General features: G+C 51.1%; 1 protein-coding gene across 4 annotated transcripts in view; it reads left to right on the top strand.

Moving 5' to 3' along the window:
- The window catches only part of TPCN1 (two pore segment channel 1), a 65,165-nt gene that overhangs the window by 40,373 nt on the left and 10,402 nt on the right, over window positions 1-14,390 (top strand). For all 4 annotated transcript variants that reach the window (XM_059040525.2, XM_059040526.2, XM_067015994.1 and 1 more), the window contains exons 8-19: window positions 1,366-1,400; window positions 1,962-2,020; window positions 2,267-2,366; window positions 4,561-4,677; window positions 4,904-5,028; window positions 6,457-6,505; window positions 7,037-7,100; window positions 8,155-8,199; window positions 10,807-10,863; window positions 10,942-10,995; window positions 12,142-12,214; window positions 14,008-14,115. In XM_059040525.2, the coding sequence (XP_058896508.1) occupies window positions 1,366-1,400; window positions 1,962-2,020; window positions 2,267-2,366; window positions 4,561-4,677; window positions 4,904-5,028; window positions 6,457-6,505; window positions 7,037-7,100; window positions 8,155-8,199; window positions 10,807-10,863; window positions 10,942-10,995; window positions 12,142-12,214; window positions 14,008-14,115 (886 nt within the window). The remainder of the gene's footprint in view (window positions 1-1,365; window positions 1,401-1,961; window positions 2,021-2,266; window positions 2,367-4,560; window positions 4,678-4,903; window positions 5,029-6,456; window positions 6,506-7,036; window positions 7,101-8,154; window positions 8,200-10,806; window positions 10,864-10,941; window positions 10,996-12,141; window positions 12,215-14,007; window positions 14,116-14,390) is intronic.

The raw sequence follows: 14,390 nt of genomic DNA, 5'->3' as shown, positions 1-14,390 counted from the left end.
TGCGTTTCCTGGCGCACACGGGGGAGGGTTCCTCTGCAGCGTGTGCCTAGGACCTTAGGGTCTGCACATTTCAGCTTCACTAGATGTAAAAGCAAGGTCATGGCCTTTCTGACAACGAGGAGGCCTTGCCTCTTCAGATAAGATCAAGTATTGATGCGACAGCCACATTCAGACACAGGGTTTAGACCGTGGAGGTCTTAGAACCCGGCGAGGTAGCCCGAGGTCCCTTCTCCAGTACTCAGGTGGCAAAGACAGTGGAACTAGAGAGCCCTGGCTCTAAAGCCCCCACCAGTGCTGAAACCCCCCGGTTCTCGTGACTGCTCTGTCCTGAGCCACTGACTCCCACTTACCTCACCTCCACCCCACTCTCGATAGAATTTCCTTTGTGTTCCAAGGGGGCTGACTTCCCCTGAGGGCAGAGTTATTCCCTTTCCCACTCAGGATTTCAAGGACTCAGGGGAATAGCTCGTTCTGAGAGTGAAAAAATTAATGGTGTTAATTTGGCTACAGGGGAACAACAGGGTCCCTTCGGAGTTGAGCTTGGCTGTCATGTTCTCAAAACCAAAGATCGCAAACCGGCAGTCTGGGTTCCAAATCCAGCCTATGGATGAGTTTTGTTTGGTCTGAAAGTGTTGAGCCAGTATTTTAAAACTAGGTTTTTTTTTTACATGAAAATACAGATTTTCAGCCTTAATAATTTTAACTTTTTTTAAACTAACGTTTTTTAAAAAATGGACATATAATTGACATATAACACTATATTAGTCTTAGGTATACAACGTAATGCTTTGCTATGTATATACTGCAAAGTGACCATCGTAATAAAGTTAGTTAACATCCATCACTATACAGAGTTACAATTTCTTCTCCTTCTGATGAGAACTTTTAAGATCTACTCTCCTAGCAACTTTCAGATATACAATACGGTATCATTAACTATCGTCACCATGCTGTATGTACAGCTTTTTTTTTTTTTTTTTTTACTATACAGATTTATTATTTTTTTAAATTGTATTTATTTATTCGGTTGCCCCAAGTCTTAGTTGTGGCATGCGTGTGGGATCTAGTTCCCTGAGCAGGGATTGAACCCGGGCCCCCTGCATTGGGAGCATGGAGTCTTACCCACTGCGCCACCAGGGAAGTCCCTATGCAGCGTTTTTTAATCATACATTTGATGGTACTTGGGTCACCCTCCTGGATGGCAGCAGTTATCTGGTGCTCTGCCACAGTCCCCACCACTCCCTATGCTTTTCCTCTGCCTACTGCACTGATTCACGTTTATTTGTCCAATCCTTCCGACATCTAGATTTGGGACTCTTCTGCTCTAACGCTTTTTGCAATCTGTTTCCCACCACCTTCTTCTAGGTTTCTACTTGTTCTCCCCTAATCCTTCAGACCCCGTAAGTAATCAACATGTTTGTCTATTTCTTCCTTTATGGGAGGCCTTTCCCCTCAGATAAGGTGGCTGGACTGACCCCCTAGCTGTGTTAGGAAGGGATGCCCTGCTTGGTTTCTCATCATCGCTTCTGGCACCTGAAAGTGCCCCGTCACCCAGATTTGAGCTGTCTCCTTCCTTGAATGCCAAGGGGGACCCCCCCCTGCCCTGTCCTTGAGAGGGGTGTTTCCAGGATCAGATTTGGAACACGGGCACATTCTGGCAGAGGAGCAGTGGAGGAGAGCTCAGCTAATGGTGCATATGTGGTTCCCTGGGAGACAAGTCCCAAAGCCAGTGGTCTGCTGCCGCCAGAAGCATTGAGCTCAGGAAGGAGGATGCCTTGGACTCCCATGTTTGCTGTTCCTCTGCCATCCTTCAGGGATCCCTTGGGAGGAAGAAGGAGTGGGCGGGGCAGGGAGGGGGAGGGCAGGGCTCTGGCGGCGGCCCACCGCAGGCAGCCTGTTCCCGGTGGGGTGCGCCCTTGGCCTGGCGGCCACGCGTCCTCCTCTCTTGCTCTCCCCCTCAGTACTTCAGCACCCTGGAGAACAGCATTGTCAGTCTCTTTGTCCTTCTGACCACTGCCAAGTAAGTTTGGGCCCTGCTTTGGCTTCTGTCCTCTTCTAGTGCCCGGGGTCTTCTCCTCTTTTCAGCCAAGAATATTCCACATCTTGGCCCAGACAGGTTCTTGGGACCCCGTGAGGGACGGGAGTGGCCTGGTGAGCCGAGAGTAGGGGAGGGGGGAGGGGGCCGGGAAGGCAGGAGAAGAGATGTCCTTATAGAAGACGGAGACCAGCAGACACGGGCCCTGCGGGTAACACTCTGCAAACACAGTTTCCCAGATGTGATGATGCCCTCCTACTCCCGGAACCCCTGGTCCTGCGTCTTCTTCATCGTGTACCTCTCCATCGAGCTGTACTTCATCATGAACCTGGTGAGTGACCTTGCCTCGCGCGCCACTGGAGCAGCCCTAGCCCACACCCTGCTGGGCGCCGTGGGGATGAGGTAGGGACAGCTTTCGGCCTCCGAGGGCAGAGCACTGGGGAAGGAGGTCCCAGAGCGTAGTCGGGTGTGGTGTGGCTAGGAATTCCCTGTCGGGACTTCAGTGCAGCTGGTTGCCAGCAGTAACTAGCCTGCCGCCACGGCTGCTGACGGTGCTAGAGTTTAAACCGAAGCTACCCTGGGATCTTTTTCTTCTCACAGCAAACATATAATAACTATAAAAGCTGGTACCTATTAAGCCTTAGCCAGGCACTGTGCAAAGTGTTTTATGGATTGAGGGTTAAATAATTTACCACTCAAACCCTGGAATTCTTATTATTATTCTCAATTTATAGTTGAGGAAACTGAGGATCAGACTGATAGGCTAATTCGCCTGCACCTGCACAGCTCGGGGTGGCCGGGTGAGCTGGTCTGATTCCAGAGCCCTGCTCCGAGCCACTCCATCCTGCTGCAGCCACGTGCCAGGAATGTGTGGTGTACTTCCACCTCGTTTATCACGAACCATTGGGAAATTGAACACAGAACATATTCCTTTCGGGAGAACATAAAGTCCCCATGCACACTGGGAACTTTGGAGGTATTTGCAGAGGCTCGGCCAGCCACCAGGAGTGTCCTGCCATCAGCAGATTGCCTCCGGGACTGGGCCATCAGGCTGGTACTGAGCCCACATCAACGCCAGAATTACCAGGAAGAGGCCTTATCAAGTCTTGCATTTATTTTTATACTTCTGAAGGGCATTCTCACACCAGTCACCTCAGTCAGGCCCAGTATAGAAATGGAAAACACTTTCTCGGCGGTAGATCTGTGAAATCTTCTAAAAGTGTGACGTCTTAAGAAGGAAAATATTTTCTTTTTTTAATTCCTCAAAACCCCAAATAAGTATGTTAGATATCTCTTTGAACATCTTACAGCTCCCTTATACTGTTGTTAGTTTAGAATCTAAAAAATAGTTTATGTGTAATTGATTTGCTTAAAAAGATATTTAGGGCTTCCCTGGTGGCGCAGTGGTTGACAGTCCGCCTGCCGATGCAGGGGACGCGGGTTCGTGCCCCGGTCCGGGAAGATCCCACATGCCGCGGAGCGGCTGGGCCCGTGAGCCATGGCCGCTGAGCCTGCGCGTCCGGAGCCTGTGCTCCTCAATGGGAGAGGCCACAACAGTGAGAGGCCCGTGTACCACAAAAAAAAAGAAAAAAAAAAGATATTTAGAGCTGTGAAAATAGAGGGCACGGGTCAGCAATCAGGGCCAAAGCGCAGCCCACCACCTGTTTTTGTCAACGTTTTATCGGCCCATTCATTTGCACATAGTCCATGGCTGCTTTCATGCTGCAGCCGCAGGGTTGAGTGGTTTCTACAGAGACTATCTGGCCTGCAGAGCCTAAAAGATTTGCTCTCTGGCCCTTTACAGAAAAAGTTGCTAACTCTCCCTTGATCTAAAAGGAAATATGGGGGCCCAGTTAGAAGGGATGGAGAGGACAAGAGAGAGTTCCCTCAAAAATATTTTTGAAAGAAAAAGAAAGCGTTCTTCCAAATTCTGCTCCTGCCCTCCCATCGCGTTCTGATAACGCAGACTGTGTTGTTCACCTGCTAACTTTGGAATTAGAAAGTTCCAGAACCTTGTGCCCTTTTGTGCAGGCCACCTCACGCCCCTGCTTTCTGGGGCCACGCAGACTCAACCAGGAGAAGGAACAAGGGGACAGGAGAGGAAGCATTGGCACAGCGATGTTCCCTCCTGCTCTGAGGTTGGGAGGGCACAGGATGGACACACAGCCTGCCCGGCCATCGCCCGGAGCTGAATTGGGCAAAAAAACCCAGTGTGTGCCCCTCGCTGCTTCTCTCCCCAGCCAGGGACGAGCTGCAGGCGGAGAGAAGAACAACCCGGGGAAAATGTAATAGCTGCGTCTTCGTGAATCTCTAGAGGGGAAATTTACAAGTGGCAATGAATGACCTTCCTGTGCTGAGCCTTGGAGATGAACTTCCTCCACCACGTGGGGCAGGCGAGAGGCTCTTTTCAACCCCTTTCTCTGGGGTGGCTGGAAGAGCGCCCCCTGGAGGCTGGAGAACGACTCCCTGGTTCCTTGGGGCCCCGCCGGGCACAGGAGCCAGGTCTCTCTGCTCTTCCCTCACAGCTTCTGGCCGTGGTATTTGACACCTTCAATGATATCGAGAAACACAAGTTCAAGTCGTTACTGCTACACAAGCGAACCGCCATCCAGCACGCCTACCGCCTGCTCATCAGCCAACGGGTAGCGGGGCAGGGGCTGAGCCAGGGAGGGAGGTTGGTCCCTGCTCCCCAACCCTTGCCCCACGGTATCCCCTAAGCGTGGGCGGGCCGGCAGCTTCCGAAACCGGGAGTCCTGCCCCTGGGAGAACAAGAGAACAGGGCGCCCTGGGATCCTGTGTGATGCTGGGCGTCTGGCATGGCTGCCCCCACCCCAGTGTTCCACGTGGCTGGCTTCCCTCTTCCTCCAGGGGCCTGCCGGCATCTCCTACAGGCAGTTTGAAGGCCTGATGCGTTTCTACAAGCCCCGGATGAGCGCCGGGGAGCGCTATCTCACGTTCAAGGCCCTGAATCAGAGCAACTCGCCTCTGCTCAGGTGAGAGCGGATGCCAGTTGGGCGCAGTGTGGCCGGACGAGGCGTTTACAAGAGGCACCTGGGGCCTGCAAAAGCCCGGGGCTGGGGAGTGGGCAGGCAGAGAGGCTCGTAGAGGCGTTAGTTTTCTTCAGAAATTCTTACGCATGTAGACCCTATTCCTCAGGATTCTTTTTACAAGTAACAAAAGTCCAACCCAAATCCAATTTAAACTCGAGACAAAAAAAGGAATGTATTGGCTCGTGGAATGCACTGGCCTAGCTGCTCACCCTTGAGCCGTGAGCAAGGTGGTTGCATGTGAGCTAATCCACAGAGCAACATGAAACACACACACACGGCACACATACACACACACACACCCTTTCTCTCACAGCTCTGGCACACACACTCACACACACACACCCTCTCTCACTCACAGCTCTGGCACACACACACACACACCCTCTCTCTCACAGCTCTGGCGTGCACGTGCACACACACACATACCCTCTCTCACAGCTCTGGCACACACACACACACCATCCTCTCTCACAGCTCTGGCACACACACACACACACCCTCTCAGTCACTCACAGCTCTGACACACACGCACACACACACTCTCTCAGCTCTGGCACACACACACACACACCCTCTCACAGCTCTGGCACACACACGCACACACACACCCTCTCTCTCACTCACAGCTCTGGCACACACACACACACACACACACCCTCTCACTCACAGCTCTGGCACACACACACACACACACCCTCTCACTCATAGTTCTGGCATGCACACACACACACACACACCCTCTCAGTCACTCACAGCTCTGGCACACACACACACACACACACACACCCTCTCACAGCTCTGGCACACACACACACACACACCCTCTCAGTCACTCACAGCTCTGGCACATGTGTGCGCACACACACACACCCTCTCTCACTCACTCACAGCTCTGGCACAGCCTCAAAGAGCTGAGCTGTTCGTGGGCAGTCTTGGTCTTCTGACTACTGATGACCAAAACCCTTTTTGATCTGAGATGAAGGAGGCCTGCTGTAGAGACGAGAGTGAGCGAGCTCTGTTTGGGCTGAACTCTCTGCCCCGGTTGTTCTATTAAGTCCTCTGCTAAAGGAGGCCCAGTCCCTGTCTGTCTAAGAATGGTGGTAATCTGGGGGCTGCCTCTCTGGGGGATGGAAGCCGGCAGTGGTCTCTATAGACTGAGTGGATTAAGTCTCCATAGTCCCTGGAGGAAGGAAGAGATGAAATGCCTGCAGGTATGGGTCCCCTGGGCCCTGATGCGCTGGGACTTGCAGATGTCGCCTCCTCCCCTCCCCCGCTCCACCCCTTGAAGGTGACCGTAGGCGGGCGAGTGAGAGGACCGAAGCTCGGTGGGCATGTGGTCTGATTTTTTTTTGCCCTGGTTGCTCACGACAGCCTGAAGGACTTTCAAGACATCTATGAAGTTGCCGCCTTGAAGTGGAAGGTGGGTGCCCTCCAGGGAGTGCCCCGGAAGACGGTTCCATGGGAGGGGGATGAGGCCAGGAGGCACCCGGCTGTCCAGCTCTCTCCCTGCTGGGACATCTTAGCTCTCGGCTGGGCATGGTGCACTGTAAGGGTAACAGGCGGCCCCCGGCCCTGCCTCCCCCTGTCCATCTGCAATGCGGTGTCCTGGTTAAAAGCACTGAATCTCAGTTAGACCCCATTAGTCACTGTGTGACGTCAGGCGAGTTATGGAACCCTTCCCAGGCCTGTCTCACCTGGGAAGTGGGGTCGTGAGAGTTCCTACCTGCCACATCATTTTGAGGATTTTATAAAAAACAATGCCAGTGCGTGGCACATTGAGGAGTTCAGCAGACATTGGCTGGCTGTGTTGTTCTTTAGATCCCTGAGTGTTTTCATGGTTTCCCAAGTTAGCCAGGAGAGCAGGGAAGGAAGGCTGCATCCATGCCTCCAGGGCTGGGCTCTGGTCACTGGCCCTAACGCCCTCTCTCCTATGGTCCTGTTCCTTGGCCAGGCGAAGAGAAATAGAGAGCACTGGTTTGATGAGCTTCCCAGGACAACATTCCTCATCTTCAAAGGTAAGGTTGACCTGAATATGGCAGCTGGGGACGAAGGGAGTTTTCCGGTGACCACAGATAAGCATTTAAAGAACGTGTCCAGGGTGTGTCCATGTGTGTGTGTGTGTGTGTGTGTGTGTGTGTGTGCAAAATGTCTATGTGTGTAAAAGAGACAGAGTGTGATGACCCCAGCAGGGAAATAGTGTTGGATTAGGAAAGAAATCAGTAACATAAAAACCAAACCAAAAAAAATTTGTGGAATATTTGTTTATTGAAGAAAATCGATACAAAGTCAAATAATTAGAAAAAAATGAAAGTCTCCCACGCAGAGATAACCACGGTTAATTTTCTGATGTGTTTCCTTCTGGTTATTTTTCTGTGCATTTATAAAACAGTAGTGGGGATTACATTATATGTTCTCTTCTGAAACCTGCCTTTTTACCTAAGGATGGATTTTGACCTTCCTCCAGTGTCAGGATATATAGCTAGTGTATCTGATCCCTTATATAATGCTTGCATTGTATAAAATTGAAAATTTCAAAATCAGAGTGCCCCATATTATTCACCTCATGGTTTTCCCTGAATTTAATGCCAGTTTTGAAGTTCCACATGGGGTGTGGTTAGCTCACAGGGGTCTGGGCCATAGGAGCAAGAGTTGAAATGGTATGTCCTATTTTGTTGTCTCTCCTACAGCTAGGACTTAGAGCACAGCTGTTATTATTCCATATTCTTCAGCGAGTTTTCCATTCCACTGGGATGATAGTTACTCAAGTGGTTAAATAAACAGTGCCGGCTGTAGGCCAGGAGCAAACTGAAAGTTTCAGCAGTGGCCAGCAAGCTTTTTTCTGCTCTGGCCCGGCTCCAGGTTGCTCGGGCTCTTTCCAGAGGGAATGCTGCTGGTGCAGTCTTGCCCAGGGGGCCGGGCACAAGCGTGGGTGTCCTTCTGAGAGCAGGCCCTTCCTTTTTCACTCCTGGGCATAAACACCCCGGTTTGCTTACACCATGATGTCTGTGGTAGGGGAACGTGTACTTGTACATGAAAATTTCACTGTTAACATTTCTTCTCTTCAAATAGGAATTAATATCCTTGTGAAGTCCAAGGCCTTCCAGTATTTCATGTGTAAGTGTGAAATATCACAGCTCTAGGTCCCTTTCCTCCTGAGTCTTACTGCTCCAGAAGGTGGAGATGCAAGGGATAAATCCTGCAGTTACGATGTTGGCTGTTTATTGTAGAAAATTCCAAGCGTGTATAAACGTGGAGGGCTTGTAAAGAGCATCCACGTACCTATCACCCAGATTCAACAGTTATCATCATCTCATTGCCTGTCTTTCTCGTCCATCTAATCCTCTCAGTCCAGCTCGTCAGCCCGTCTCTAGACCTGGTGTTTTTGGAAGCAGATTCCAGAACCACAGATTGTGGTTTGTTGTTATGTCACTTCAGTCTGTTTTAATCTGTAGGTTTCTCCCCCAATCCGTTTTCTTCCTCTTGCAATATTTAGTTGAAGAGACAGGGTTGTTTGTCCTTCATTCTTGATTTTGCATGTTCCTCTGTCGCTTATTTACTGTAATTTGGTAGTTAGAGCTGTGTTGTTCAGTGTGGCAGCCACCAGCCACATGTGGCTATTTAAATTTAGACCAACTAAAACTTAAAAATTCAGTTTCCGGGCTTCCCTGGTGGCGCAGTGGTTGAGAGTCCGCCTGCTGATGCAGGGGACGCGGGTTCGTGCCCCGGTCCGGGAGGATCCCACATGCCACGGAGCGGCTGGGCCCGTGAGCCATGGCCGCTGAGCCTGTGTGTCCGGAGCCTGTGCTCCGCAACGGGAGAGGCCACGACAGTGAGAGGCCCGCGTAATGCAAAAAAAAAAAAAAAATTCAGTTTCCATCACAATAGCCGCAGTTCAAGCACTCAGTAATCATGTGTGGCTAATGATGACTGGTTGGACAGCACAGATGCAGACATTTCTACTAATCTAGAGGCTTGATTGAATTCACTCTTTCTAAGGAGTTCTGGTTCCATTTAACGGGAAATGGTGTTTAGAGACCACAATCTGAGATGCTAGAGGTGCTCATTGCTTGGAGTTGGTTATTGTTTCCAGGCCTTTCCATGGACAGAGGTAGGATTTTGGTTTTTTAAAAGATAAACTATCTTGTGAGTTTATCCTGATAGTCTTAATTCAAATTATGGACTTATAGGGTTGTTACCTAACTTCATCATTCTTTTTTTTTCTTTTTCTTTTTTAAAAATTTGTTTTTATTTTTGGCTGTGTTGGGTCTTGGTTGTTGTGCACGGGCTTCCTCTAGTTGTGGCGAGCACGGGCTGCTCTTCATTGCGGTGCACGGGCTTCTCATTGTCGTGGCTTCTCTTGTTGTGGAGCACGGGCTCTAGGCACGCGGGCTTCAGTAGTTGTGGCACGCAGGCTCTAGAGCGCAGGCTCAGTAGTTGTGGTGCACAGGCTTAGTTGCTCTGTGGCATGTGGGATCTTCACGGGCCAGGGATTGAACCTGTGTCCCCTGCACTGGTAGGTGGTTTCTTAACCACTGCACCACCAGGGAAGCCCTCATCATTCTTTCACGTCTAAATTCCCAGGCTTAAAATCCTAGTTCCCAACAACACTGACACAGTCACTCTCTTGCTTTATCCCACAGTCCACACATAATAGTCTCTAAAAAACAATACCAACACAACCCTAATAATATAATTGCTAGAAACAGCACTCCGGGGGTTTAGATGACTGTTTTAAATTCATCTGGAGTAGTTTTTCTCCATGTGGGTTTGTCACCGTCTACATTTCTTTATATCATTTGAAAAAAATATTTTTAGAGATCACTTTTTACATTTAATTTTGCCTTATAATTATGTAAAATATGTATATGATTCCAAGTCAGATCTACAAAACAAAATATACTCAAGGAAGAATTGTTTCCATCCTGTCACCTCCCCCAGTGGGTAACTTTTATTGTAGTTCATCCTTTCATTTTTAAAAAAACTATAAGTAGATGCATATATGCACATTTCCCTGCCTTAAATAAACTAGCATAATTTACACACTTTTTTCAACCTTGCTTTTTTTTTCAGTTAACGATACATCCTAGAGACGACACCATATTAATATACAGAGATGTTGTTCATTTCTTTTTATAGTTGAGAGTACACCATTTCATGAACGTATCATAGTTTATTCATCCAGTCTTCTATTGATTGTTTAGGTTGTTTCTAGTTTCCTTGCTATCACAAATAGTTCCTCAGTGAATAGCTTTCAGTATACGTCATTTGTGTTTTTGCTAATGTCTCATTGGGATGGATCCCTAAAAGTAGGATTGCTAGGTGAAAGGCCAAATGCATATGCAATTTTGCTAACTAGTTCCTGTAGTCATTTAAAAACCAGATATCTCTAGGGAAAAACAAATGCTTGCAATACTCAAACCCTTTGTATATGGTCCATCTTTTACGCCAACTTGGAATAATCTGTAGGTTTTATTGAAACTTCTTAACTGGTATCCCTATAGTGACATAGAGGGTGATTTTTAGAAATCTATAGCTATTTTCTAAGAGAAACTACTGGTTGATTTAGTTCGTGGTAAAAACATTAAGCAGGAAGTTATCTGTTATAAGCCCTGCTCTCTGCGAATCTCAGAGCTGCCTAGAAACTAACCAGGGGCTGCAGCTGTGACCTGTAGATTTCCACACCCACCTGTGCTTTCTCTGTTATGAGCCTGTCTGTTGCAGACTTGGTGGTGGCAGTCAATGGGGTCTGGATCCTTGTGGAGACCTTCATGCTGAAAGGTGAGCCTGGCTAGGGGACTGGCCCATCCTGTGGGCACACCTGGCCCACCTCTTGAACTGCTGCCTCTCTTCTTACAGGTGGGAACTTCTTCTCCAAGCATGTGCCCTGGAGTTACCTCGTCTTTCTGACTAGTAAGTTTCTGACATGGCTTTGCTCAAGTGCTTGTCCTAACCACTGGCTGGAACTTCTCTTTGGGTTAAGATCTCATGGCTCTTCTCCAAATCAGGGGAGCGTAATGAGGGTGGAGCAGAAATCGAGTTTGATTCTACCCCATCCCTGTTTCAAACTCTTTGGTGATTGCCCTCTGCCCTCCAGGCCAAGTTCTCGTGCTGGGTGTGAGTCATGGGGCCACACAGGGACCCTTCAGCCTCCCTCTCAGGCTTCATCTCTTGCCAGTACCACCACCCGTTCCCCACCTGCAGCCCCCCTGAACACATCCCGCTTCCCAGGGCCCCTGCCCTTTCTTACTTCTGGGCCTCTGCACAGGTGTTTTCCTCTGCCTGGTGCACTCATTGCCTCACCACCCACTGTGCCTGACACCCCTCTCCCTTTGTGTCTAACATAACTAATAACACTGTGTCCTAAATTGTTTTCATTGTTCTTAAAAAGCATGACTTTTACTGCCTTGATCAGTGCCCTTTGGTTTTTTCTGTGGAGTTCAGAGTAGCATAGTGATTCAGTATACAAACTCTGGGGTCAGAAAGACCTGGAATCTATTCCCCACTGTGTCTCTTGTGTGATCTGATGCCCCTCCAGAGCTGCCTCTTCAGCTCCTTCTTTCATTATGTTCCAGTGACACCAGCCTTCCTCCTGCCCCTCAAGCAGGCCAAGATCATATCCGGTTTGGCCCCTGATTTCTTTCAAATGTAACACTATTCCCCCAGTCTACTTCCCCCAGTCTGACGTATCAGTTTGCTGTCTTTCCCCTGAGTCTAGACTCTAAGCTCTGTGTTGTTCAGGGCTGGGCACCCAGCACCCAGTGCAATGCCTGGCATGGGAGAAGTGCTCAGGAAATACCTGTTGGATGGACAGACAATGCCTGTGGCCACTTCCAAGGAGTGGGAGCGAGTGCTTCTTGTTAGCGGGTGGCCCCAGTTGGCCAGCATCTGGGCCAGGCCCTGCCCTGGAGCCCACACTCTCTCAGGGGTGCGGGTGTGACATGGGTGTCTGGAGGGCACGTGACCAGACCTCGGGAGAGTCTCGAGGAGGAAGCGAGCCGGGCCAGGGGTGGCAGAGGCCGTGGCAGGGCCGCTGCTAACTGCTTCTTCTGTTCACAGTTTATGGGGTGGAGCTGTTCCTGAAAGTAGCCGGCCTCGGCCCTGTTGAGTACTTGTCCTCCGGATGGAATCTGTGAGTAGAGAGCATGTTTCTTACGCGCGTCAGAGACTCTAATGAAAGCCACGGGCCCTCTGCGTCCACACCCACTGCACAGTTTCGGAGGGAAAGTCCGAGGCTGGGTCAGGCCCCTGTCTGCTGGCACAGTTCTGCCTGTGGCTCCAGGCCTCCTCAGGGCCAGGCCCTCATCCTACTCTCTCAGACCGCCCCCGCCAGCCTCTCTCCTGGACGTGGCCTCTTGGCGGTCCTTAGGCCAGCTGGCTCTCTGTGAGTCACTTAACCCCACACCCCTCCCTGACAACTAAGCTCTTTTCTCCTCCACGAAAACCATGACACCCACAGAGAAGGAAGTGCCACGGGTCCTGATGCTTGGTCAGCATCGAGCTGGTGGCCCTTCTCCCTGTTCCAGAGACCCCGAGAGGTGGCCCACTGCCCATGAAAGTTAACTCGCCCATGAAATCAGGCTGCACTCACGAGGTCTTGGGTCGTGAGAGTAAAAACAAGTTAATAAGTGGAGAAGAGTTGGGTAGAGCAGTAGCGTGTGGGCATGCAGTTTGCAGGGCCTTAATGTGTATCTGGGAGGAGAGAGGGGCTCTTTGTCCTGCTTTCCCTGTGGGACTCTCCTGTGTTCCTGCCCCACCCCTCCGTGCCTTCACCAGGGTCACTGGTGTAACCCGTGTCTGCCATGAGACCAGTGTGGGACCTTCAGGAGGGGTTTCTAGGCATTTCTTTTTTTTTTTTAAATTAATTAATTTTTGGCTGCGTTGGGTCTTCGTTGCTGTGCATGGGCTTTCTCTAGATGCAGCGAGCAGGGGCTACTCTTCATTGCTGTGCGAGGGCTTCTCGTTGCAGCGGCTTCTCTTCTTGTGGAGCACAGGCTCTAGGCACACGGGCTTCAGTAGTTGTGGCACGCGGGCTCAGCAGTCGTGGTTCACGGGCTCTAGAGCGCAGGCTCGATAGTTGTGGCTCGTGGGCTCTAGAGCGCAGGCTCAGTAGTTGTGGCGCACGGGCTTCGTTGCTCCGCGGCATGTGGATCTTCCCAGACCAGGGATTGAATCCATGTCCCCTGCATTGGCAGGCATATTCTTATTTATTTATCTATCTATCTGTCTGTCTATCTGTCTGTCTATTTATATGGCTGTGTTGGGTCTTCGTTGCTGTGCTCGGGCTTTCTCTAGTTGCGGCAAGCTGGGGCTACTCTTCATTGCGGTGTGTGGGCTTTCTCATTGCGGTGGCTTCTCTTGTTGCAGAGCACTGGCTCTAGGCACACAGGCTCAGTAGTTGTGGCTCGCGGGCTCTAGAGTGTAGGCTCAGTAGTTGTGGCTCGCGGGCTCTAGAGCGCAGGCTCAGTAGTTGTGGCTCGTGGGCTCTAGATCACAGGCTCAGTAGTTGTGGCTTGCGGGCTCAGTAGTTGTGGCTCACAGGCTCTAGAGCGCAGGCTCCATAGTTGTGGCACACGGGCTTAGTTGCTCCGCGGCATGTGGGATCTTCCCAGACCAGGGCTCGAACCCGTGTCCCCTGCACTGGCCGGCGGATTCTTAACCACTGCGCCACCAGGGACGTCCGTAGGCATGTCTGACCCTGAGGTGTGTGCTGTGACTGGGGCCCAGCCACACCAGCCTCAGAAACTGGTGATAGCGGTAGGAAGCTGGCTGGCTGTGGGCCACTGCGGGGCCTGTGGCTGCCTTGGCCGTGGTTGGCGTGCGGGATCCTTGGAAGGGACTGCTGGCACAGGGCCGGGGAGCCACCGGCCGTCGTGGGGGAGGCTGGGGCGGGCCGAACAGACCATGGCTTCTCCCCGCTCCCAGGTTTGACTTCTCCGTCACAGCGTTCGCCTTCCTGGGACTGCTGGCGCTGGCCTTCAACATGGAGCCCTTTTATTTCATAGTGGTCCTGCGTCCCCTCCAGCTGCTGAGGTGACGGGGCAGGGCAGGGCGGGGAGAGCCTTGGGACTGGTCTGGGGAGTGACCAGAAGGCTCCCAGGCCTGGTGTCAGGGGTGGCACGGCCGCTGCAGGAGCGCCTAGTGCGGGTGGGGGGAAGGGGGATGGTGGGGGCCTTGTCTGCACCTGGGCAGGTGTGCAGATGGCCCACCTCCTCACAGCCTGGGACCGGTTGCCTCTGACTGTGGAAGAGAAACGCGGCTCAGGGCCCCAGTGAACTTGGCCTGTGCTGGCGTTGGCCTCAGCCACA

The sequence above is a fragment of the Kogia breviceps genome, chromosome 15 (assembly GCF_026419965.1).
Source record: "Kogia breviceps isolate mKogBre1 chromosome 15, mKogBre1 haplotype 1, whole genome shotgun sequence".
Taxonomy (NCBI): domain Eukaryota; kingdom Metazoa; phylum Chordata; class Mammalia; order Artiodactyla; family Physeteridae; genus Kogia; species Kogia breviceps.
Note: the sequence above shows the minus strand (reverse complement) of the source record. Positions and strands in the feature narration are given on the sequence as shown.